At 47.0% G+C, this 25,446-nt stretch overlaps 3 protein-coding genes and 1 pseudogene across 3 annotated transcripts; 1 reads left to right on the top strand and 3 right to left on the bottom strand.

The window, feature by feature from the left end:
• Positions 1-16: 16 nt before the first annotated feature.
• Positions 17-1,234, bottom strand: LOC100277126 (uncharacterized). The gene is given in 1 exon segment (NM_001150783.2): positions 17-1,234. A coding segment is annotated over 1 exon segment (804 nt). The 5' UTR covers positions 939-1,234; the 3' UTR covers positions 17-134.
• A 7,044-nt stretch (positions 1,235-8,278) lies between these two features.
• LOC100276859 (Protein CDI) lies at positions 8,279-9,454 on the top strand. Its single transcript, NM_001150563.2, is given in 1 exon segment — positions 8,279-9,454. A coding segment is annotated over 1 exon segment (816 nt). The 5' UTR covers positions 8,279-8,371; the 3' UTR covers positions 9,188-9,454.
• A 955-nt stretch (positions 9,455-10,409) lies between these two features.
• Positions 10,410-12,486, bottom strand: LOC103654177 (uncharacterized). Its single transcript, XM_020552732.2, has 2 exons — positions 12,190-12,486; positions 10,410-10,868 (listed from the first exon to the last, which is right to left on the bottom strand). Exons 1-2 carry the CDS (start codon positions 12,451-12,453, stop codon positions 10,809-10,811), a joined length of 324 nt encoding a protein of 107 aa, XP_020408321.1. The 5' UTR covers positions 12,454-12,486; the 3' UTR covers positions 10,410-10,808.
• Positions 12,487-19,624: 7,138 nt separating this feature from the next.
• LOC109945589 (uncharacterized) lies at positions 19,625-20,507 on the bottom strand (annotated as a pseudogene).
• Positions 20,508-25,446: the final 4,939 nt, after the last annotated feature.

Below are 25,446 nucleotides of genomic sequence, written 5' to 3'. Positions count from 1 at the left end.
TATTATTATTATTATTATTATTATTATTATTATTATTATTAAGGGAAGGAGCACGTGTAATTGTCGGTTGGTGACACGCTGACACTCCAAGCTAAGCTAGCTAGCTATGCCTCCTCCCTCTCATCACAGTACACTCACACGTAGCCGCCGTTGACTCGGATGACCTGCCCGTTGATCCAGCCGGCGGCGTCGGTGCACAGGAACCCCACCACGGGCGCCACGTCCGCTGGCTCGGCGAGCCTCCCCATGGGGCACTCGCGCGCGGCGGCGGCCACGCGCTCCTCCGATTTGCCCGCGTAGAACATGGGCGTGGCCACGGGGCCCGGCGCCACGGCGTTGGCCGTGATCCCCATCCCTCCGAGCTCCTTGGCCAGCACCTTTGTCATGGCCTCCACGGCCGCCTTGCTGGCCACGTACGCGCCGTACCCGGGCCGCAGCGACCCCACGTTGGAGGACGAGAGGGTGACGATGCGGCCCGCGCCGCCGCGCGCCAGCCGCCGCGCCGCCTCCCGGCAGCACAGGAACGTGCCGCGCGTGTTCACGCCGAACGCGAGGTCCCACTGCTCGGGCGACGTGTCCGCGATCCGCGGGTACGTCGCGTCCTGCACCCCCGCCGCGGCCACCAGCACGTGCAGCTCCGGCCCGAACGCCGCCTCCGCCGCGTCGAACAGCCGCGCCACCTGCGCCGGGTCCGACACGTCCGCTGCCACCGCCACGGCGCGCGGGTCGCTGTTGCCTGCCGGCGAGGAGTTGTTGAGGGCCGCCACGAGCTGGTCCGCGGGGGCCGGGTCGCCGATGAAGCCGACCACGACGCGGGCGCCCAGGGACGCCAGGTGCGCGGCCACCGCCGAGCCGATGCCCCCGGCGCCTCCTGTCACGATGGCCACCCGGCCGGCGAGAGGCTCGTGGGCTGGATGCGCATCTGCCTGTGGGAACATGCTGCTGCTGCTGCCTGGATCGGCCGTGTGCAAAGCGCGGAGCAGTTTTTTTTTATTTATAAACAAAAACAGAACGCTACCGTACCTGCATGTCCGACGCCGGTGGGGTAGTATCATTCGATCGCCTTGCAGCTTGCATTGGTGCTGCTGTACCGCCCATGCTACAGCTACAGGTACAGGGGACCTCGTGGCCTCGAGAAAACTACTTTCCTACTGCTCTGGACCTCGTGACCTCGACGCATGTCTGTGTCGTGTCGTGTGTCTGTCTCCAGCGACCAAATATCCTGTGTCCGTATACACCCCAACTTTGCAGGATAAAGCCATAAGCCTAGTTTAGAAGCCACAGAATCGGAGAGGATTGGATGGCTAAAATTTCCTTCTTATTTAAAATTAAATAAGAAGAAGATTATAGCCTTCCCAATTCCCTCATATTTTCTAGCTCCCAAATTAACGCTAAAGGTATGTTTGGGAGCAAACATGTAAGAGGAGATTAGATAGGCCAAAAAATAATGACTGATCTTTATTATTTTATTATTGGGTGTTCCTCTCGTGCCTTATTATATAATGGATTATATTTTTTCGCGATGCTCTTTAGCCAGATATTGTACCAATGTCGCTGGTGTCCTCATATCTAAAGATGCCAATGGCCTCGATCTCCGATTCTCTGTGGGAAATTTTTCTATTAGAGAATAAGGATGAAGAAGTTTTTAGAGAACGATGATGGGGAAGTTTTTTTTCTTGAAAATATAGGAATTCTTTAAAAATATGGTTACCAAACTAATCCCAATTGCACAGGGTAAAAGTATGTTTAGAAGCAAAAATAGCATAGACGATTAGAGGGATCAAAATCCTCTTGCTATTGTAAGGATAGAGTTTTTTTATATTTTTCCACCTTTGGCGTACAAAACATAAACCACTTGTCATAAAATATATAATGTCATTATCTTTTTCAAAACTTTAATCACTCGTTTTATTAAAAAGAAATCATTAGTTATTACTTACTATTTTTAATTGTTTTATCATTTAAAGATTGTTTGAGCGTAATAAATTTTGAAATTTCCAAATAAATATTTTATATAAAATGAGTGCTGAAAGCTTTTTAAAGTATACTTATGAACGGAGAGAGTATTATTTTTATAATCTATTGAAGAATTAAATGAGAGATAATATAATCTCATTTATAACCTAATGTGAGAACATGATGCTACCACAGTTTCACCCTCCGTGTTGACACTCTGAGTCCACCTACCACACCGCATAAAAAAATAGTGCAGAGCGAGCACTGAAACTCACACCCTGCTCTAGAATTGTGGGGCTAACCACCAGATCACAAATACCTTAATGTTTAGAAACTAACAATAATTATATTTGAATAAATATCTCAATATCTATTTATATGATATATAATAACTGTAGCAAAGCACGGGCTACTGGCTAGTAAATACTAGAAGGTTATACTGTACCATTACAGATGTGCTTGTGTGCTATTTTCTGGACCGTGAGGAGGGACGAGGGATATTGGTGCTAATCCACGTTGATTTTGAACATTTACTGCTCAACAAGCACTACTACTATTATGTAACAATCCAAATCCAGGCCTGTTCGATTAAAAGTCTTAGGGGCGTTTGACAAAGTCCCTGTAACTCTACTTCCTGCGAGAAGAATAACTCACGTAGAGCTAAACGGTAAAAATCTAAACTATTTTATAGTGGGGGGTGCATTGAATAGTCTCTATTTTGTACTATAAAGTAGGAGAAAAAAAACTACTTCCCATTGTTCCTAGCCCGCTCTTCACTCTCTAACCTCTCAGAAATCACTTCATAGCCTATTTGACAAACGATTTTTGTCAAACAGATTCACTTTTGCTAAAGAATCACTCGAAATCACTCTATTAGAGAATCGGCTCTCGGAGTTAGAGAATCATAGAGCAGAGCTCTGCCAAACGAGCCCTTAGTAATAAAATTGAATAAGCCTTAATGGGTGACCATGGTCCCTCTTTGGTCTTAATGATATACTCATATTCATAAAAGAATGCAACTATGAATTGTAATTACTCCCTCTTTTCCAAATTACAATCCGTTTTATTTTTTACACTAAGTTTAACCGGTTTGTATTATTCAAAAAATCATAATTATTATTAATTTTGTTGTGATATTATTTAGTCTCTAATAGACTTTAAGTATTATGGCTTTGATTTTTTTATTTTTTTCGCAAAAAAAATAAATAAGACGAGACGTTCAAACTTGCTAAAAAAGTCAAACAAATTATAAATCAGGACAGAAGTATAAGTTTAATTAAATTTATAGCAAATAATATTAGCATTTATATCTTCAAATAAATCCTATAACTAATCTAATAGTACTTAATTTGTCTTATGAATGCTTATACTATTTACATATAAATTTAGCTAAGGCCTAGGGCATGTTTGGCAACAATGTTTTTTAAACTAAGGTTTTACAATACTGTACTTTGCAATTATCATGATAATACTTTTTTTAACCAGCTCCACAAATATCATGGTTTTGAGAAATATTGTTTGGATACAACATTGTAAACCATGTTATTAGGTAAAAGCTAGCAATGCCATAAAAACTTTGGGTTGGAGTGAAGTTTTCAATACTCAAAAAAAAATACCATGGTATCTAAAATACAATGGTTTTAAAAACATATCTTTCAGGATTGTAAACAAACATCTTATGGCATAAAATACTATGGTATCATTAAATCATTGTATTACCTAAAAACTATAAAAAAAATTTACTTCTAAACAAGCACTTGGACTATTTGATTCATTGAAAGAGAAATATATTCTTTTTTATAACAGATGGAGGATAGCAAAAGATTGTGCCATAGCTCACTTCAAATGATGGCCTGACCAAAGTGCCAACTCTATTTCCTGCCTACAATAATACACGATTGATCAAAAAAACGCTGAAGTTCCTTCTTTCCGCAGCGAATCAAAAATGCACTGTACTACTATAATTTGTAATGGTAGGGTGCATGCATTGCTGTCTTCATGACTGATCTTCATTATTTTATTATTGGGTGTGCCTCTCGTGCCTTGTTATATATATATAATGGATTATATTTTTTTTCCCGATGCTCTTTAGCCAGGTATTGTACCAATGTCGCTGGTGTCCTCCTGTCTAAAGATGCCAATGGCCCCGATCACGATTCTCTGTGAGAAAATTTTCTATTATTTGGTGTGGCTCTCGTGCCTTGTTATTATAATGGACTGTATTTTTCCCCCCGGCTACTTAGCCAGATACTGTACCTATGTATACTGGGGGCCAGGCCACCCATGCTGAAGGAATGTATTAAAGCCCGGCCCCCACTAGAAAAGAACACTTCGTCATGTGTTTTGAATCTTGTCAAGATGGCAACTTGTTGCTTCAACAAAACAAAATTTGGAGTCAGTAACCATGTACCTGCCAAAATGTGGTATCTTTTTTTTTCTGTGCTTAATCCACCGACACAAATGGAGGAACTACCTACTCCAATATGATGCGTGACGCACAACGTATCTTCGTTCTGTTTGGAGGATCGACATTGCTTCCATCTTTTTGTGTCATGTTTCTGTTGGGACGCCGGCCATTTGGATCTTTAGAATTTTTTTTAAAAAAATCTATTTTAACCATCACAATTTCGGCATAAATCAATTAACCTAATAAAAATATCAGTATCTATTACCCTCGTATAATTTATTTATTTGGTGAACCAAACACCACCTTAGCTGTGTGCGCTAGAGTGTTGGAATTGTTCGCGTTCCTAAATCCTTGAGTCCCGTCGAACGTAGGGAAGTGCAGGGATTTTGATGAATAGACGCTAAAATCGAAGAGCAAAAGATATATTTTTAGGCTTCGTTCGGGCTTTGGCCAACTCGGTCTCTTCCATGGAATGTAGCAAGAGCTACTTTATCTGTCTTCTTAACATAAAATAGGGACCGATAAAACTACCACATTTGGCTACAATGAAGTCGATGCTAAAAAACCTGCTATACCACCCCCTTGGCAACGCCACGCATTCAAAGAAGCTATTGATAGAATCACCGCACCAGGGACCCATGACCCAATACCTCCCTTAACCTCGGTAGAAGCAGAGGAATGTTTGGTTTACATAGACTAATTTTTAATAGTTTCATATTTTATTTTATTTTAGAACTTAAAGTATCAAATAAGGAATTTAGTTTTTATATCTAGCAATTTAAGGACTAAAATTGAATAAAATAGAGGGACTAAAAATTAGTTCTTAGAAACCAAACATCCCTTAACCCTCCGGATAACTTAACATCAAAGCACTCCAAAAGAATATCTAAACCACCAAGGGCATGTTTGTTTACTTCTAGAACTATATGATATAACTTATTTTATATAAAATATAAAATCCGGATTATATAATCCAATTTTATACAACCTTATTTGGTGGGTAAATATTCACCAAGTTTCAACTGCATTGGACAAAAAGCCAAAAAATAATAATCTAAAATAAGCACGTAATATTCTACTTATAGATTATTATAATCTAGATATCTGATAAGGGCAAACTAACAGGTCCAGGTCTTGCAAAAGACCATTGTGGGAACCAAGGCACTTCAATGTATATGGTACTCCCACACTTACAACAAGGGATGGCCGTGGATATGATATTGCAAATATTTGCCCGCAACCATATTTGCGGTTGCAACCAATATCCACCCATGATCATACCCACAAGTAGAAATTTATATCTATACCCATGCCTATTGGGTTTCAGACGAGTTTCGGATATCCTTCGGATATGATAGACACAATCATTTTCAACAATTCAATAGCATAATTAATCAAATTTCTTCCCAATTCACCATCATACATAATTAAAACTTAATAAAAGAATTATTATGTGCTTGCAGACCGCGGTTAGGGGCACCAGAGCTTGGAAGGGCCAGTCGCCAGCGGTGCTGCGATCTATGAGACTTAGAAAGGCCACGGGGCACAACGCAGGAAGCCAGCAAGGCTAGAAAGGGCGGCCAACAGTAGAGAATTGTGAGCGTTAGGCGTGGAGTTTATGGTGTTAGGGTTTGATATTTGCTATGTAATATGAGCTAGGCCAGAAAATACATTATAGGTCGATTTAGGATATCAAATAGTAACCACAGGTGGAAGGTAATAAAGACCGTTTGAAATTTGTCAGTGCTGTCAGAAGCCTGGACGGTCTGCCTTCCTAGGCCGAACGGTCCGGAACCTTTCAACTTGGACTACCAGAACACTAGCCAGTTAAAATAGTCTGAGCGGAATATCCACCATTTATGGCCGGACGATCTGGACATGGACCACTTGCTGTCACCATACTTGTCACCTCTCTCGGACCTAAACAATATAGCAAAGGTGATGGAAGTCCACTTTATCATGAGCTTTCTCTGTCATCCAATAAAACGTGCCCTAAGAAGAGGCCCGAATCTCTTTATTCCAAATCATATTCGAATCCCACGAAATTCTTTATATCACTCTCCTTGATACCGACCGAATCGCTCTCCTTGATACGAAGCGCAACCAAACGTGTTCCGACAGTGACTAGGGGTGCAACATGCAAACTTTCAAAAAAAAAAAAAAACAGGGCATACAAGTCACCGACCAGAAATGATACAGTGCACGTCAACACGTCATTGCGCGCGTTGGTGACGTTCAATCGAGGTCGAGGCTGGCCAACAGGTCGAGGTAAAACGCGCGAAACGTCTCCATCTCGGCGCGTGGCAGCGCCAGCCCGACCTCGATGCCGCCGTCCCCGTCGCGGCCACTCTCGGCCAGCGCCAGCGCGCCCGTGCGTTCTACCGAAGCGATCTCCACCTTCGCCGGCCGGCCCCACGCCCCGCCAAAGTCCGCGGCCGCGTACAGCCCCAGCTTGGGCGATCCGGCCACGGTCACCGCACGCGCGGAGGCGTACTCCCGCACCCAGCGCACCCAGCCCCGGGCGCCTCGGAACACGCTACCCGCCTCGGCCAGCCCCTCGATCGCCCGCCATATGGCGGCCGAGGCGGCCACCGCGGTGAGCTCGCCACGCTTCGCGTGGTGGGCGACGCGGCAGAGGCCGAGGCAGTTGCCAAAGTAGTTGGCCGGGACCGGCGGGCTCGCGCGCGGCTTGCACCCCGTCACGAACCCGAACAGCGCGTCGGGCGCCGGAGCCCCGTCCGTGCCAGTGCCGGTGCCGATGCCGCGCGCGCGCACGATGCCCGCCCACGCGGCGCCGCACGCCAGCGCGTAGGGCGAGCACCGCGCCGAGGTCTCCGCCTCGGCGCGCCTCCCTAGCGCGCGGAGCCGCTTCTCGGTGAACCGGAACGTGGCGAACACGACGCCGGGGCGCCGACTGAGGTCCCAGTCGCAGAGGCGCTCGCCGCCGCCCCTGCCGGCTGTGCCGAGCGCTAGGTGGTCGCGCAGGAACGCCTCACGCAGGCGGGCGTCGTCGCGTACGACGCCGCGGTCGAACAGCGGGGGCGGCACGTCCACCGCCACCGCCCCGCTGCGCTCGGGACCGAGGCGGTGGGCGGTGGCCCAGGTGCGGAGGAAGTGCGCGTAGCTGGAGCCGTCCGCCACGGCGTGGTGCACCGTGGTGCCGATGCAGACGCCGGCGCGAGGGAACACCGTGATCTGGACGGCGAGGACGCCCTGCTGCGAGTGCGACCGAGACGAACCACCGTGCTGCGGCAGCGCGGGGAGCAGCGCGCGGAGCCTCGCGGTGTCGCGAGCGTGGTCGCCGGCGAGGTCGCGGAAGTCGTCGCCGCTGACGGCCACGGTCAGCGGGACGGAGTCGCCGTCCGAGAACACGACCTCCGGCGGCGCGGCGCCCTCCTCGTGGACCAGCTCGCACGTTAGCTTCCCCGCCAACGGGTAGAAGTGGTGTAGCGCGGCGGCGAGGGAGTCCCTGAACCGTGGCAGCTCGCCCAGCGTGAAGTCGGAGACGTCGAGCAGGTCGGCCCTGTCGTAGAAGAACAGGCGCTGTACGGGCGGGATGGCCCAGAAAACGAGGTCGTAGAACGTGAGCGGCAGCGCTCGTGGCTGCCCTGCCGCCGGTGCCGGCGATGGCGTGACATCAAACTTCTCCATGGCAGTCACGGGATAAACAAGTGTAGGCGCCATCGGTGTCGTGGCCGACGACAGGCTCTAAGCGCTGCAATGGTGCTTTGCTCTGGATGACTGGCTTCATGGTCTGTGACTCTCTGTACCGGTGTCCGATTTACTCTAAAAATAATCACATGTTAGCAGCCAGACGCAGCTAATAATAATTCACAAATCGCCAAATCCATTGGACCAATGGGCATGCCTTATTAGAACGCGCCACCCCGTGTAGCTGATAACTCGCAGTCGCAGCAGCAAAGCGCATCTGCTTATCTGCCGAACCTACAGCGCAGGCGCCTAGCTGCCCGCCGGTGCCCCCCACCCCCACCCCGTGTGTGCGCGGAAATGTCGCCGACGAAGTCATCGTGCCTCGCGGACGCCGGCGCGGAGCCGTTCCGGGTGTTCGTGGGCTACGACTCCCGCGAGGACGTGGCGTACCGCGTGTGCCGGCGCTCCCTGCTGCGCCGCTCGTCCATCCCGCTGGAGATCACCCCGATCGTGCAGCAGGAGCTCCGCGAGGCGGGGCTGTACTGGCGGGAGCGCGGCCCGACGGAGAGCACCGAGTTCTCCTTCACCCGCTTCCTGACGCCCTACCTGGCGGGGTACCGCGGGTGGGCGCTGTTCGTGGACTGCGACTTCCTGTTCGTGGCCGACGTAGCCGGGCTGGTGGCGCTGGCGCGCGCCGACCCGCGGCGCGCGGTGCTGTGCGTGCACCACGACTACACGCCCACGGAGGCCACCAAGATGGACGGCGCCGTGCAGACGGCGTACCCGCGCAAGAACTGGTCCTCCATGGTGCTCTTCAACTGCGGCCACCCCAAGAACCGCGCCGCGCTCACGCCGGAGGCCGTCAGCACGCGCAGCGGTGCGTACCTGCACCGCTTCATGTGGCTCGACGACGACGAGATCGGCGAGGTGCCGTTCGTGTGGAACTTCCTCGTGGGGCACAACCGCGTCGACCCCGCCGACGAGGCTGGCACGGCACCGCGCGCTATACACTACACGTCCGGCGGGCCGTGGTTCGATAGGTACAAGGACTGCGAATTCGCCGACCTCTGGGTCCAGGAGCGCGACGCCTACGAGGTCGACAAGGACGTGGATGATGGATCCATGCCCATACGAGAGGCACCTGCAATGGTGTCGGTGGATGCACTCGATTGAGACGGTCGACCATCTCCCTGCTACCCACGCGGTCGTGTGCTGTTTGTTGTTTACGTTGTGTGCTGTTTGTTGTTTACGTTGTGTGCTGTCTCCTGTGCGTACGCGCGCGCTACCAATACCACATGTCCATGTCCATGCATGTACTGTCTGTCACGTTGGTGTGTTATCGATGGTAGAATAAAGAGGCGACCGTTGCGCATGCCCAGCCACAACCACCTCATCATAGGTAGGTATCGGTATTTCGAATCTCGCTCCGATAAATAAATTTATTATATATGTTCCGAGCTTCGGAGGGTGTGCGTAGTGGAGCGCAAGATTTATACTGGTTTACGCATAACGTCTCTATATTCAGTTATCGATGGCGCTTTCATCTTCCTTCGCACGTAACTCACATGATACTTAAATTCTCTCCACGGTCAGGTTTTCGAAAAAGCTCGTCAGAAAAAAGCTGAAACAAACAACCCCATTTTTAGTGATTGGTCCTAAAGTCCGAGATGCATCCTGTGCGTAGGGGTGGATATAAAGCCAGATCGGCTCGGCTCGACTCGTTAAGCAACCGAGCCAGAGAACTAGCTCGGCCTTGTTTGTGAACTCGAACTAGCTCGTTTAGCTCGCGAGCCACAACAAAAAAATACATGTACATAGACAACAATACAATCAATTGCTAGTTAATTTCATACTAATTTACGCTAGAAAAGACTAATAATACTCATAATTTCATATATCACATCATTTAAAGTCTAAATTAACATAGTTCATCACTTATTAATTCATTCATTACAAGTATATGCTTTGTATTACTAATAAATGCTAGATCATTCGAACTAACGAGCTGACTCGTTAGCGAATTGAGCTAAGATATTAGTTCAGCTCATGATAAAATTGAAACGAGTCGATTCGAGTCGAACCAAACTGACTACAAGTCAAACGAGTTCATGAGCCACGAGTATTTTATCTAATCCTACTTGTGCGCATGTAGGAGGACGGTGTTGAGGTGTACCAAGGGCTCACGTTTGCGCCATTGAGAGGCGCAGGGCATGCGGTGCCATTGTTTCAGCCCAGGAGGGCGTTCAGGATGTTCCGGTCCACGATGGTCTAGCTGCAGTCTGAAGAAGATGCAAAAGATGGAGGAGAAGGTGACGCAGGTGGAAAATAGGCGTGCAGTTCATAGTTGAGGTAGGAGTGATTGAGTGGAGTGGGAAAAAGATGTGCGTTGCAATGATTTAGCGAATAAAATTCAACAATCTCATTCTCAAATACGTTTCATCGCCAACATAATTTTCACATCGTGATTTCCCCTTACCGTATAACTCCTGGCATTAAGGTATTATTATGACTAGTTGTATAACTCTATTTTTCTAATGTTTCCATTTCCTACGGTTCTAGGAAAGCGAGCCCGACAGACTACAAGTTTCAGACATTGAACCCCTCAGCACGGAGGCATCGCTTGTGAGCTTCGATCCACTTGGTGCAAGCAGGCTCACCGTGCTCGACGACGCACTCATCCCTCAGCCTCTTTGTATCAGGGCACGCGCAGCATATCTTCTTTTTCGGCTTCGACCCGGCACCAGGAGCGGCGGCGGTGGCGGCAGATGACCCTTCTCCGTTCACAGCTGGGGTTTCAGGTGGCAATTCGGCGCAGCTCATTTTCAGCAGCAGTGCTCAAAGGTGCTACTATTATCTGCAAAATGAGAGTAACAATTAAGGCATCTCCAGTAGACCTCCCATCACGTCCCCTATCTTATCCATAATTTTAAACTTCACACTAAAAACAATGTTAAATAATATTATGTACGTTTCCACGTCCCCCTATTTTACACTATCCAGCAAAGATAGCTTAAGGACGGTGTGATATCCTGGCCCATTGCTTGATAGAATTGATAGAATATTCATACTAACAATGTTTATTTTTTTCAAAAGCAAGTTTTGAAAGAACCTTTGGACTCTAGATCAATCTTATGATGGGTGGCTGACCAGAAAGTCTTGTGACTCTTGTTGGGTACGCATGAATGAGTACAAAATACGAACAAAAGACTCATGTTGGTACATAGGAATGATTTATGATCTTATAGAACTGGCAGGAGTAAATGTCGCTGGTTTAGAAGTGGATGAGATGTTACAAATAATATCAGAACCGATCCTTACAGTTTGGCTAACGTTTGTAGGCTAGAGGTTCTAACATATGACATATGGCACATGTGGTTTTAGAGTGGTTACATGACATGACATATGATAGACATACAGACGTGGCCAAGAGGGGGTTAGGGGTTAAAAGATGAGAACATCAATCTTCTAAAGAGTGTATTGTGATATGCTATCTCAAGGTTTAATATGATTGATAGAATACCCATACTACCAAGATATATCTTCATTTTTGGAAGTCTGTATTGAAAGAAACCTCTGTCTTAATTAAACGTGTTTGGTCAGATTAATCTTAGGATAAGTGGCCGAAAAATCTTCTTAAGTGTGTGTGAGTGATGATTAAGTGTACATAGAACACTTGTGTTAGTCTGTAAAAATGGTTTATGATCTTAGAGAACTACCAATACTGCTGGTATAAGAGTGGACGGGACGGTATTATGCCTCACCGGGGCAAAAATTTTCAATAATCAGCAACAATTGGATAAACTGTTTGGAGTAAAATGTCAGCAGTACTAACCAGTAGTCTGAACTGAAGTTGGGCAGTTGGCAGATCACAACCAGAAAACGAAAAACCTAAGACTAGGCATAAAAGCATACCGTTCGTTTCATGGTTTGCGAAATTCATTGATCGTTACAAGATAACGGTGAATTTGCACCCCGTCGCGCAACGAAAGAACCAAGGCAAACCAGATGTGTGGGAAATTCGCTGGGTCGCTCAACCTAACATAGCATACCGCATACCACTGCCTTTACTGGAACCACCAAACAGGCAGCAGCTAGTGAGCAGCGGACTTCAACCTTGCATCAGTCGATATAGACCTTGCAGCATGGCAGGGAAGATGAAGGAGGAGGAAGCTTGCCTTGCCTGGAGGGAAGAACCTGCCGACTTTCGTTGAACCGTGGGGCAGGGGGGCAGGTGCCGGCCGGCTGTGAATGGCCGCCGACGTTCGTTGAACCGCGGCTTCTCTTCTCTCTCTGTTTGCGGCGCGGCGGCCTCTTCTATCCTCCCCCATCCCTTCTTGCCGCACAAGAAAGATGGCCTCCGCGTCCGCGGCCCAGAGACGTGGATGGGCTGTGTCCGAACGTTGCTGGGCTGTGGCCGCGAAACCGTTGCTGGACGGCATGGGCACAGAGCTCACCTGCCAGTGGCCACGTCACCGGTGACGTCTTTTACTCACAGTCACAGGAACGTCCCTCTCGTCGGTGCTTCTCAGTCACGCTCACTGACTCACACGCGCTTGTGCGGTGGCCTGAGAAGACACAAGACAACGCATGAGCTACGATGCCCAGAGCTCCCTTCCAGCTCGGGCCGTGCCCTGTGGAAACAAAAATAATCTGATGCGCTCCATTCAGAGCACGACAGGCACAAATGGACACGAGAGCTAAACATTTGTTCAGCTTACCGGCAATGGTAGGCCCAAGTGCCACGACACATGCACCGGTCACAGTGTTGCCAGATCAATGATCTGCAATTGGTAATCCAAGGAGAAGGAATCAACAAACTCAGCACTGGCAAAACGTGGCCTACTTGCATAGCCTTACAAAAGGTAACAAAAGCATCTTAAGGAGCTTAACTAAAAGCAGATCTAAATCCAACTCTGCATATATAGCCAATCCACTGCAATTCTGTATCTTTAACATTTTACCACTCTACACGACAAAGTGACAAGCGCAACTGCCTCATTAGATAAATAATTAATTGAAAGAGCATACTCCATCCAATTAAAAAAAATGCACGTTGTCTTAGGTTTCTCGTTGTTCAAACTCTTTAGTTTGTTCATCAACAATGGTTCATATTACTAGCTAGATGAGTGGGGCTACATTACAAATACACTACCGACAACGTGTACATAGAACTTTAAAATGAAACTTTTTATTACCTTTTCAACACCTTGGTTACTCGCATGCATAGACCAAAGCATCAGCAAGTGTTAGCCTCCCCTCCGCGTCAGTGTTATTTACCTGGAGAAATCCATTCACAAAAGTAAATTTGAGTAAAAACCAACAGGGCATGGAGCATAAAGCTGACACGGGCACTATTAGTTGTTAGTGAAATATAGTGCTTGTACGACACGATTAGACACTATAGTATAGTGTATAGGGCGAAGACTAGGCACTATGTCCGTATGGCACGGTATAATTACTATAATAGTGTTAATAGTGTTATAACTAATAGTACTGTATTTAATAATGCTAGTGCCGTATCGTGGCCTACATACGAGCTTGTGTAGTCTCTTCGATTGGGCGTCCGGAGATGGGGAGGCGTGTGCAGTGTGCTCGTCGGAGCAGAGTGCTCACCTCGATAAGTCTTGTCAGAAAGTGGAGCAGGCTTTCCATTTTTCACAGTTCCTGGATCAGATCATGATCGAGTTTTTATTGGGTTTGTTTTACGGAGAAGCGCGAGCCTGCAATGATGGAAAGGATGGAGGTGGTAAGAACTCTTTGCTACCGAGTATAGTTCAAAAGCTCCTTAACTCATAAACACAGGAGACACAAAGATATGAGAGGGGCTGATATTATTATTCATGTATTCTGTTCACTGGTTACAACAAAATGTAGTGTCACCCTCTATATATATAGTGTAAAGTTAGGGTTTCGGCTAGATGGGCCACATGGGCCTTCGGAGCCCAAACTGGTTTCTTAATACCCCCTTGGCCCTCTTGCCGCGAGATACACATGTCTCAAAACTCCACAAAAACCCAGTAGGAAAAATTTGGAGAAAGAATACATGGCTCACGCTTACTGTGTTGTATGATTTGTCTCATTAAAACCTTACGTGAGAAACTTCTATTGAAAACTCACATAAGGGAAAAGAGTACAAATCACCTTTTTCTTCATTTAATCTTAAGACTATAATTAGGTATTTGAACTTCATGCTCAAGATTCAATTTAGGAGTATGCAAATTTCTCCCCCTGAGAACCACATTTTTAAGTCTTTTATAATTGCTTCAAGTCCATCCTTTCAATGATGGATGCAATGCTTAAATGGAGATTTGCAAGACTCTAACGTGGTTCAACATATGCCTTCTTGATCATATATTAATGGGATTTTCATACATAGCACATATCCCATCATTACTTATGCAACACAAGATTCTTTATTTCATAAGTTGGTAGTGGGATTCCTTAATCCACATTGCTTATATCGTGGAGTGTTTCTTATCCAAAGTATACATCTTCACAGAATCTTTATGCTAGACTTTGGTTCCCATGTGAGTTTGTCTTAGTTGACACAAAGGTCCACTTTCTTACTTCAATATGACTTTAATTTACAACAAATGGATTCATATTCATATTTAGGTACATGTCTTGATCTTCAATGCAAAATTTCTTAGCCCTTTGGATATATTGGAGTATATTCATGATTCATATACATGGTATTTATTTATACTTAATGTCATTACTGACCAAACACAATGACACATAGAGTGTCTACCTTTGGTGTATTGACATGGTATTTCCTCCCCCTCATCCTTAGGTTCTTATAGGTCTGGGTTCACAAATGACCGACCAATTAATAGTATTTTCATAATGCACTTTCTATATTGAGAACCTTTTCAGTATGATAAGGTATAGGTTTCAAATATTCATTCAAGCATGCCTCAAGCTATATGCTTAAGTTGTGGCATGCTCATACTTCGAGTATGTTTGCATTCTTGCATGATTCTTTCAATACTTGTGGTAACTTTTCGAAGTTACACTATGCTTAATTTTATTTGCCTTTCTTAGGTTATGGTCAATGACACTTCCATGTGTCTATAAATATATAAAGTCCAAATCAAGATCTTTCCTTTATTTAATCATCCTCTTATTCAACTTCAAGTTGATTTCTGCCAATGAGATAAACATACTTACAAAGGAGATAATGCTCATGATTATAAAAAACAGATCTTCAAGACCTTGAGCTGCTAGTGGTCATTATATCTTTGCTACAATGATTGCCATCTTTTCAAGATAGTTTGCATTATATGATAGATACATAATGACTATTGCTCTTGTTCAAGTATTACCATTCCTTTTCAGAATTAACGAGAGTGCTTTATGCACTTTATCTTGCTTTACTCTAATATTTCTCAATACGGTAGCAAGCTCCTTTATTAATAGCCGACGAGCTCAAATTTGTTTCAGCTTTCTCTTCTTTTTCATTTACCAGTATATTCATATCTTGAAGGCACCTCGCTAGCAGGCTTGCTCTCCAGTTACCAGCTCTCAACTGGTTCTCCATTATTTCGTTGGGTGTTTCGTGACAAGGTTGTGATAGGCTCTCTTATCCATTTTTCTCCAGGCGTCCCCGGATACTTGGAATTAGAGTAACTAGATTTCCTATCCTTTTCTTTGAGGCCTCGGAATAGGATGAGGAATACCATTCATGGTACTTAAGTCCTCTCTAGTGCACTAAACAATAGTGCGACTTGATCACGATCTACAAATCACAAAACAAAATGGCAGTTCAATACTTTATTTCAATGTCTTCTTGACATTCCAATTTACTTATTGGTATTGCACGGGAATATTCTATGTGAATTCCTGGATTCTTGATTTTCTAGTTTTTTTATTAGTGCGGGTCTTGCACGGGGATCTTTTTGGCTTTTCGAGCGATTTTCCGGCATTCTTATTTCAAGTATTCTTTTCCTCCCCCTAATGTCGTGGAATAGATAATTGGGCATTATTGTGGTAAGTACATATACCAAAGATTTGAAGTTGGGGAGTTGTTCTTATGATCATTTGCATTAGTCATATGCAATAGGACTATATGCCCCTTTTCTTTTCTTTTGAAATTATCGACTTCATGTCCTTTTCTTGAAAAAGGTTAATTCTTCTAGTACGACTATATTTTCCAAGTGTATCCTTATTTCATTTGGCATCTTCCTTCACATTGCTAGACTTCATAGTGATGATTACCCAATATATCCATAATTCTTATGAGCAATGCTATCAACTTCATTGGTATGTGGTTTTCTAAGGAGCACACTCACTTTTGACCACTTTGATGAAGCATATTTTGACACGTATAAATTCTTAAAATCCCTAATAAGGATTTTATATGACCATGGATATCTCCTAGATGTATTCTAAGCAAGGGTTATTGAGAGCACCTAGAGGGGGGGTGAATAGGTGATCCTATGAAACTTAAACTTAATGCCACAAAACTTGGTTAAGCGTTAGCACACTAATTGCCAAGTGGCAAGAAAGGAGTTTCAACAAAACACAATAACCAAAAAGATATCAATCACAGAGATGGCACGGTGGTTATCCCGTGGTTCGGTCAAGACCAACGCTTGCCTACTCCACGTTGTGGCGTCCCAACGGACGAGGGTTGCAATCAACCCCTTTCAAGCAGTCCAAAGACCCACTTGAATACCACGGTGTTTTGCTTTGCTTTTCTTAATCCCGTTTGCGAGGAATCTCCACAACTTGGAGCCTCTCGCCCTTACACTTGAAGTTCACAAAGAATCACGGAGCAAGGGAGGGATTAGCAACTCACACAAGACACTAAGATCACAGTAAATACGCACACACAAGACCCAGACTTAAGCTCAAATGACTATCACACTAGAACAGAGCTCAAATCACTAGAATGTCGAACAAGTGCGCAAGAATGATGTGTGAGTGATCAACAATGCTCAAAGGATGCTTGGTGTTCTCCTCCATGTGCCTAGGGGTCCCTTTTATAGCCCCAAGGCAGCTAGGAGCCGTTGAGAGCATTCTAGGAAGGTTGATCTTGCCTTCTGTCGACTGGCGCACCGGACAGTCCGGTGCACACCGGACACTGTCCGGTGCCCGATTTCTTTCTAAAAGTGGCACAGTCGACCGTTGGTAGCCTGAGAGCCGTTGGCACACCGGACATGTCCGGTGCACACCGGACAGTCTGGTGCCCCTTCTAGCTGTTGGCTCGGCCACGTGTCCCGCGCAGATCGCGCGGCCGACCGTTGGCCCGGCCGACCGTTGGCTCACCGGACAGTCCGGTGAATTATAGTCGTACGTCGCCGATGAATTCTCGAGAGCGGTCAGTTCGCTCGAGCCAGCCTGGCGCACCGGACACTGTCCGGTGCACCACCGGCCAGATTGCTCGAGTCAGCCTGGCGCACCGGACACTGTCCGGTGCACCACCGGACAGTCCGGTGCTCCCAGGCTGAGCAGAGTCTTGGCTGCTCGAGCCAAGACATTTCCAATTGGATTTTTCCTGTTTCCAGCACTTAGACACAATACATTAGTCCATAAAACAATGTACTAAGTCTGTGAAACATACCTTTATCCTTGATTCGTACTTTGTCCACCATTTTACACTTAGGCACTTGTGTTGGACACTAAATCACCAAAATACTTAGAAATGGCCCAAGGGCACATTTCCCTTTCAGTTATTCTTTAAATTACACTTTTCATAAGAGAGTATTGCACTTTTAGTTTCCCCAGTGGCTCAAAAAGGTGCTCACAAGGATCTTCTTAATTCAGTGGATACTAATGTGATGGTCTTGCAAATTGACTACTTCTCATTCAAAAAGGGGAGAGGATATATAAGATTCTAAACTATTTATCCGAATAATAAATTGACAATTCAAGTGTGCATTGAGATTGAAAAGGGGAAAATTTTCATAAATGATTTTCACATTCAACCTTTCTTAATAATTCATATGAAAAATCATCCATATTTCCTAACAATTCATAGTGAAGGTACGATGTTCATTGTTTATTCCTGAAACGAATTCTTATGGATCTCTTTTAAACTTGAGAGGGTACTACATGTACGATGCTTCGTATGATCATGCTTCTTCAAGTACTGATATAATGTCACATTTTTCATTATATGCATATAATGTAAAATAAATACTTCGAGGAATGACATTATAGAGGGCAACCTTTGTAGCCCGCTTGGATGCACTCTTCTTAAAAATTCTTTTTGTGTCAATATCTCTTTCAACATTTTATATCAGTCGGATACTTTCATAATATTTAAGAGATGATTCATATGCTTCTATGTTACTTTCATGTTTCATAATAATCGAGTAAATGCAAGATTCCATACAAAGTGGAAACAAACATCAAATGTATTTCAAATAAATACTAAGTAAAGATTCATATATAATGATGAGAAAAATGTGACCTTCTCTTCAAAAGTTGGAAATTATTTGCCAAAACGGGTCTACTCTTCGTGGCTTTCTAATTCATACAATATTTACAACCATAATTCTAAAATGATGCAAGAGATGTTGATCATTTATAAAAGATCATTCAAAATAAATATTGACTTTAATGTTGTTTATATGCTAGTATTAGACTTCTTGTTAAATATTTTCAACTAGGTCGAGAGATTTATCGACCATACGTTCACGCATGTTATTTGTGCATATTAATTGACCGATGTATAAGTCGGCGATTTCAAATCAGCAACAATTATATGCCACGCCTCAATCGACTTCTTGTCGGCGACTGCAGTCAGCAACAATGGTGTATTTCTCATGTGAATACAATACTTAAAATTGCCCATGTTTTTGTATTTGAAATATATACAAAACCTTTGCAATCCTATAAGTGGTATATGCTTCTCATGAAAATCAATAGCCATGAAATATAATTGCACTAGTAATTTCGTAAATATATTGCATAAAGGTAATAAATAATACTGTACAATTACCTTCAATCCATGATCCTTTTATGCCATCATCAATGCTTCTTCTAATTGTAGTTTAGCCCGAAAGCATAGACCGAAAATTACTTCTTGTAAATTTTAAAGTATTATAGGCCTTCTTTAAAAATTACTTTTCAAATACATATACGAATATAGTATAAGGAAATTACTTCTTGTAATTTTCTTTTGCACTATAGGGAAAAATATAGCAAATGTGCAAAGGTGATATAAATTCACAATTCAAATGCTTAAAGTGAAGAATTATAATAACATGCTAAATAATATATAAATGCATAAACAAGGAATATATATTTTTTATCCTAATTATTGAATGAAAATATTTCTCATTGTTTTCATGGTTGTTCTTGAATTTTATATAATTCAAGAGGTAGAAGGAAAAACAAATAATTAACAGTGGATTAGACATCCAATTTTTGGTCCAAAGAGGCCCATTTAACCATCTAGGGTGTTTTTAGGGTTTCCCATCCTTTTACCTTTTTTTCCCCTTTCCTTCCTATTTTCGGTTCGTGCAAACTTGAGGTGGTGGCGGTCGTGCCTACCTACCTCCGAGGCTGCGGCGGCTGCTAGCGCGCCAGCCAGCCTTCGGAGCGGTGGTGCCCGCGCCAGCCTGCGTATCTTCGAGGTCGTGTCGCCGGTGGTGGTCGGTGCCTGCAGGCTTGCGTGCCCATGTAGTGGCGGCGGTGGCAGTCAGCACGCTGACCGCTGAATCAGCCGCGCCTACATGTTCACTTGCAGCGGCGGAGGTGGCTCAACCTGTGTTCGTGCTCGCGGCGCAGTGGCTTGGCTTGCGCGCTTGCCGCGGGACGGCGGCAGCGCACGGGAGCTGGCCTGCGCAGCGACAGCATGAGCTTCGTATGCAACAACGATGGCCTGTGCTCGGTCACGACAGGGCTGCGTCTGCTCGTCAGCACGCCTTTGGAGCAACGGCGGCGCGACGCCCTCGTGCCGTAGAGGTGGTGCTGCGACGGCTGCGCGCCCACTTGCCGGAGCGGCGATGCCTGGTTTCGCCTGCAGTAGTAGCGGCTGGGCCCGTGCTCACGCGCCTGCGTACGACAGCGCGACCTGCTCGCTCGCCTGTGTGGCGGTGCCATGGCCGTTGTGCCCGCGTGCTCGCCTGTGCTCGAGCGGCACTTAGTGGAGGGGCGGCTGCTGCCTTGCATGTTGCAAACTTGGAATCAAGAACAAAGAAACGAGAAAAAAATACATGCCTGCTATGCACCTTCAGCATGATCGGATGGGCCTATGGCCATATCTCTGCACGTTGCAGTGTGACTAGATTCTTACCTTTGTAAACTCCTATATCACAAGAGCATTCGTGCTGATAACGTGTTAAGAACCATTTGCTACCGAGTGTAGTCCAAAGGCTCCTTAACTCATAAATACAGGAGACACAAAGATATGAGAGGGGCTGATATTATTATTCATGTATTATATTCACTGGTTACAACAAAATGTAGTGTTCTCTTCTCTATATATAGTGCAAAGTTAGAGTTTCGGCTAGATAAGCCACATGGGCCTTCGGGGCCCAAATTGGTTTCTTAACAGGAGGCACCAACGACCTCTCCTGATCCACAGTGGGTCGTGGGATCGTCAATGGTGGCCACGACGGCCGGAGCATGGCGTCACAGCCCGGAACGCCGTCGGCGCTCTAGGGTCAGATGGACTATATAAGAGACTGTAGCTCCCTTTGTGAGCTAACCCTGCTTGTGAAACCTTTCTTTACAACAGCAACAGATCTGAAAACTGCTATGCACATCGAGAACCAGTCGTACCCTTCAGTTTACCTGCTAATTTAGTGAACGTCTTCCTGAAGGTCACCAAGATTGAAACCACTGTACGTACAAAACGGAAGCAGCCATAACTGTCTAAGAACTCCAAAAGTATATTGCTATCGATGTGAAAATTTGGTGTACTATGAGGGCTTGTAGATTGAGTGATATTGAGACAGTTTAAATCCATATTAAGTTAAAAATTCACTCAAATTCATTCTAATATACTTTAATCCATATGAAATTAAAATAACCGAACATGACCTGAATTGAAACATAAACGCTCAAAGCCACATGATGCTATCTGCAACTCAAGCACATGTTGATTAGATTTCAATACCCACGTTACCTTTTTTCTTTCAGTTTAAACATGTCTAGTTACCCTTCCTTTTGAACAATCATGTCTCACACACCTACAGACATCCATCTAGTAGCTTTTGTAACCGGGCCCATTAATCTTAGCCTTTTGCATATTACTAGGCTAACTAAGCTTTTCAGCTCAGAAGAAAATACCTTGCTCGAAAGGACACCGCAGGGGATCAACAACAGCATAATGTGCTAGAGAATCAACACTTTTCCCTTGCAAGTCAAACAATACTCCCTCTTTTTTATAATGGAAACAAGAGTTCCGGTTTTTTGCATCAAATGTGTACAATCGTTACATGTCAATTATTAATTTAATGGACAATTCTTTGAATAATAAAACTAACTCGACGAAACCAAATAACGTGGCTATGGATAACACTAGGCACACTCAAGTCTTGCATTTGATCGTCATCCATGATTCGCAAAGACTTTCATTGTCACCACTTTCAAAGCTTGACACACATCGAGAATTTGTTGATGTACTTCCTCCTTCTATACGAGTCTCCGAAGCCTGAACCGATGGGTACCTCTGAAAATGACCTGCACAATTGATGGTATTGGTTTTTGGTTAAAATTCGCCTCATTTCGTTTAAGCCAAATAGACCAAAATAAAGCTGATATTCCAGTAGGTAGTAATTTTTTGTATACTAGACCACATTTACTTGCTCAAGGTCCGATAATATGATTAATGTTAAAGGGCGTTTCTATTTCTAGAGCAAAATAAATTATCCTCCAAATAGTTTTGACAATATAGCAATCGAAAAAGAGGTGGTGTATACTCTCATTAAGGTTGCAAAAGCAACAAGTCATGCTACATTTCCATTGTCTTCTCGCTAGATTATCTTTTGTGAGGATCACTCCCCGACATAAATTCCAAAAAAAACTTTTATTTTTAGGGGGAGCTTAAGTTTCCAAATTATCTTATTCCGGTTGTTGTTGGAATTATACATGAACAAATGGTATACATATTGAAAGATAAAATTCCATTCTTATGACCATCTCAAACAAATTTGTCTCTAAATGGGTTCAAATTAATTATCGATAGCAAGTATAACAATTTTTCCGCTCCACTAATTTATTTCCCATAATTGTTTAGCAAAAATATATATTAAGATTCATATCTATACAAACTTATTTATTACGCGTTATATTAAAAAGGTTCGGGAATTGCTCACTAAGGGGTCGTGTTAGCCATTTGTCCTGCCAAAATCTGGTAGTTTGATCATCTCTCACTTGAAAGTGAGCCCATCTAAAAAATTGATCATTAATATTCATTAGACCTGTCGACGTTTCGAGACCGAGGGTCCCTGGGCCGACGAGTGAGTGTCGCCGCGTGCCCCAGCCCAGATGGGTCGAGCGCGAGGGCGAGGGCGAAGGGGGGAGAGCGAGGCGGCCGGAGACCGGCGTGAGAGAGGTGGGAATCCCGCGGCCTTCGTGTTCGTCCCGCGCCCAGGTCGGGTGCGCTTGCAGTAGGGGGTTACAAGCGTCCACGCGGGAGAGGGAGCGAGCGGCCCCAAGCGAGCGCCTGTCTCGTCCTCGTCCCCGCGCGGCCAACCCTCTCTAAGAGGGCCCTGGTCCTTCCTTTTATAGGCGTAAGGAGGGGATCCAGGTGTACAATGGGGGGTGTAGCAGAGTGCTACGTGTCTAGCGGAGGAGAGCTAGCGCCCTAAGTACATGCCGTTGTGGCAGCCGGAGAGATTTTGGCACCCAGCTGGTGTGATGTCGTGGCCGTCGGAGGAGCGATGGAGCCTGGCGGAGGGACAGCTGTCGGAGCGGTTGAGTCCTTGCTGACGTCCTCCTGCTTCCGTAAGGGGGCCGAGAGCCGCCGTCGTCACAGAGTATGGGGGGCGCCATCATTGCCTATCTGGCGGAGCGAGCCAGATGGGACGCCGGTCTTGTTTCCTGCGGCCCGAGTCAGCTCGGGGTAGGGCGATGATGGCGCCTCCTGTCGACGTGGCTGGCCTGCGCCCTAGGTTGGGCAATGTGGAAGCTCCTCCGAAGCCGAGGTCGAGTCTATCTTCCGTGGCCGAGGTCGAGTCCGAGCCCCTAGGTCGGGCGAGGCGGAGGCCGTCGGCTGAGGCCAGGGCGGAGTCCGAGCCCTGGGGTCGGGCGAAGCGGAGTTCGTCGTCTTCTGGGGCTGAGCCCGAGTCCGAGCCCTGGGTCGGGCGGAGCGGAGTTCGCCGTCTTCCGGGACTTAGCCCAAGTCCGAGCCCTGGGTCGGGCGAAGCGGAGCTTCCTATGGTGCCTTCGGCCGGGCCTAACTGCCTGTCAGTCTCACTCTATCAAGTGGCACCGCAGTCGGAGTGGCGCAGGCGGTGCTGTCCTTCTGTCAGGTCGGTCAATGGAGCGGCGAAGTGACGGCGGTCACTTCGGCTCTGCCGGCTGGGGGCGCGCGTCAGGATAAAGGTGTCAGGCCACCTTTGCATTAAATGCTCCTGCGATTTGGTCGGTTGGTGCGGCGATTTGGTCAGGGTTGCTTCTTAGCGAAGGCAGGGCCTCGGGCGAGCCGGAGATATATTCGCCGTTGGAGGGGGGCCTCGGGCGAGACGGAAATCCTCCGGGGTCAGCTGCCCTTGTTCGAGACTAGGCTCGGGCGAGGCGTGATCGAGTCGCTCGAATGGACTGATCCCTGACTTAGTCGCACCCATCAGGCCTTTGCAGCTTTATGCTGATGGGGGTTACCAGCTGAGAATTAGGAGCCTTGAGGGTACCCCTAATTATGGTCCCCGACAGTAGCCCCCGAGCCTCGAAGGGAGTGTTAGCACTCGCTTGGAGGCTTTCGTCGCACTTTTTTGCAAGGGGACCAACCTTTCTCGGTTGCATTTTATTCCGGTGGGTGCGCGCGAGCGCACCCGCCGGGTGTAGCCCCCGAGGCCTCGGAGGAGTGGTTTTACTCCTTCTAGGTCTTAATGCCTTGCGTAATGCTTCGGCTGGTCTGGTTGTTCCCTCATGCGAGCTGGCTGTAGCCCGGGTGTACGGTCGGGTCCCAAGTTCTCGGGCTGGTATGTTGACGCTGTCAACGGGTCGGCCGGAGCCGGGTTTGCGAGAGCAGCCCCCGAGCCTCTGCACAGGGCAAGAGGGCGATCAGGGACAGACTCGGCTTTTTTCATACGCCCCTGCGTCACCTTTCCGCAAGGAGGAGGGGGAAAGCGCCATGTTGCCCTCGATGGGCGCCGAACATGGTGTCTCCGGTGAGCTGCAAGCGGGTAATCCGAGTGGACGCCCGTGCCCCGTTCGTTAGGGGTCGGCTAGGGGCCCAGAGGCACGCCCAAAAGTACCTGCGGGTGATCTGCCGAACCCGGTCCCCTGGTGACGGGGTCCGAGGGCTCGATGCCTCCCTCTGATGGGATTCCGTTACAAGATCGCTCCCGCTGGTCTCGGAAATGTCCTAGGGTACCTCGGGAGCGCAGCCCGAGCCTTGGTTATGTATCGAACGTACCCATGGTCATCCCTCGCTCGGCGTCTGAGGCGGCTGTGAACCCTTCGGGGGCCAGCCTTCGAACCCCTGATCAGTAATGGGCGCGAAGCCCGAGTAGCCTGAGGCGGTCGTGGAACCCTTCCGAGGGGCTGACCTTCGAACCTCTGACCAGTAGTGGGTGTAGGGCCCACGCGATCTGAGGCGGCTGTCGAACCCTTTCGGGGGGCCAGCCTTCGAACCTCTGATCAGTAGGGTGGCTCGGAGCCTGGTTCCTTAACAGGGAAGGATCCTTTTCGGGGTATCCCCCTTTCCCGGTCCCTGTTGCAAGAGAGAGAAAGAGGAAAAAAGGAAAAGGAAAAGGATACGAAATCGAACGACGCGGCGTACCTTTTTTGGCGCGGTTATTACGGCGAAGGCGAAGCGTTGCCTGCTTCTCCTGCCAGAGGCGCCGCCTGTCCCGCGAAGTTAATGTGACGGGGCGAGTATTTGGCGGGGCGGCCGTTGCGCGTGCGCGAGCCGTTCGAGGAACGGAACACGGGCGCGTTGTCTTTACGCCATGAGAGAGGGTTCTCTCGCTGCCCCCGGATGGGACGTGAGCTTGGCTGACGACGTGACCGCTGCTCCCGCCCGCCTGCCACCGCCATTACTGCCGGCCCATTTTTGGCCGCGCTGACCGCCGCGCCAGGCTGGCGCTGCTGGGTCATGCACTGGGTCGCCTCGAGTCGCGATATTGGTTCCGCAATCGAGGAGGCGCGGTGGTGGCGCAAGTGGCGGTGCGGTTGCATGCACGAAGCGTTCGACGCGCCGGTTGCATGACTCGTGGGCCTGGGCCTCCATGCTGGGCATGTTGGGAGTCGGAGAAGTGCGCCCACTTGGCGCGGTTGCATGCCGCCTGCATGGCCGCCCGCCCCTTTCG

Source organism: Zea mays, chromosome 4, assembly GCF_902167145.1.
Source record: "Zea mays cultivar B73 chromosome 4, Zm-B73-REFERENCE-NAM-5.0, whole genome shotgun sequence".
In the NCBI taxonomy this organism is placed as follows: domain Eukaryota; kingdom Viridiplantae; phylum Streptophyta; class Magnoliopsida; order Poales; family Poaceae; genus Zea; species Zea mays.
The sequence above is the reverse complement of the archived record's forward strand: the minus strand, read 5'-3'. Positions and strand labels throughout refer to the sequence as shown.

Coding starts and splice junctions, on each gene's coding strand:
- LOC103654177 (XM_020552732.2), bottom strand. CDS start 12,453: ATGCCGTCCAGCAACGGTTTCGCGGCCACAGCCCAGCAACGTTCGGAC. Junction 10,869..12,189: donor GGTTCTTCCCTCCAGGCAAG/GCAAGCTTCCTC, acceptor CTCATTTTGCAG/ATAATAGTAGCACCTTTGAG.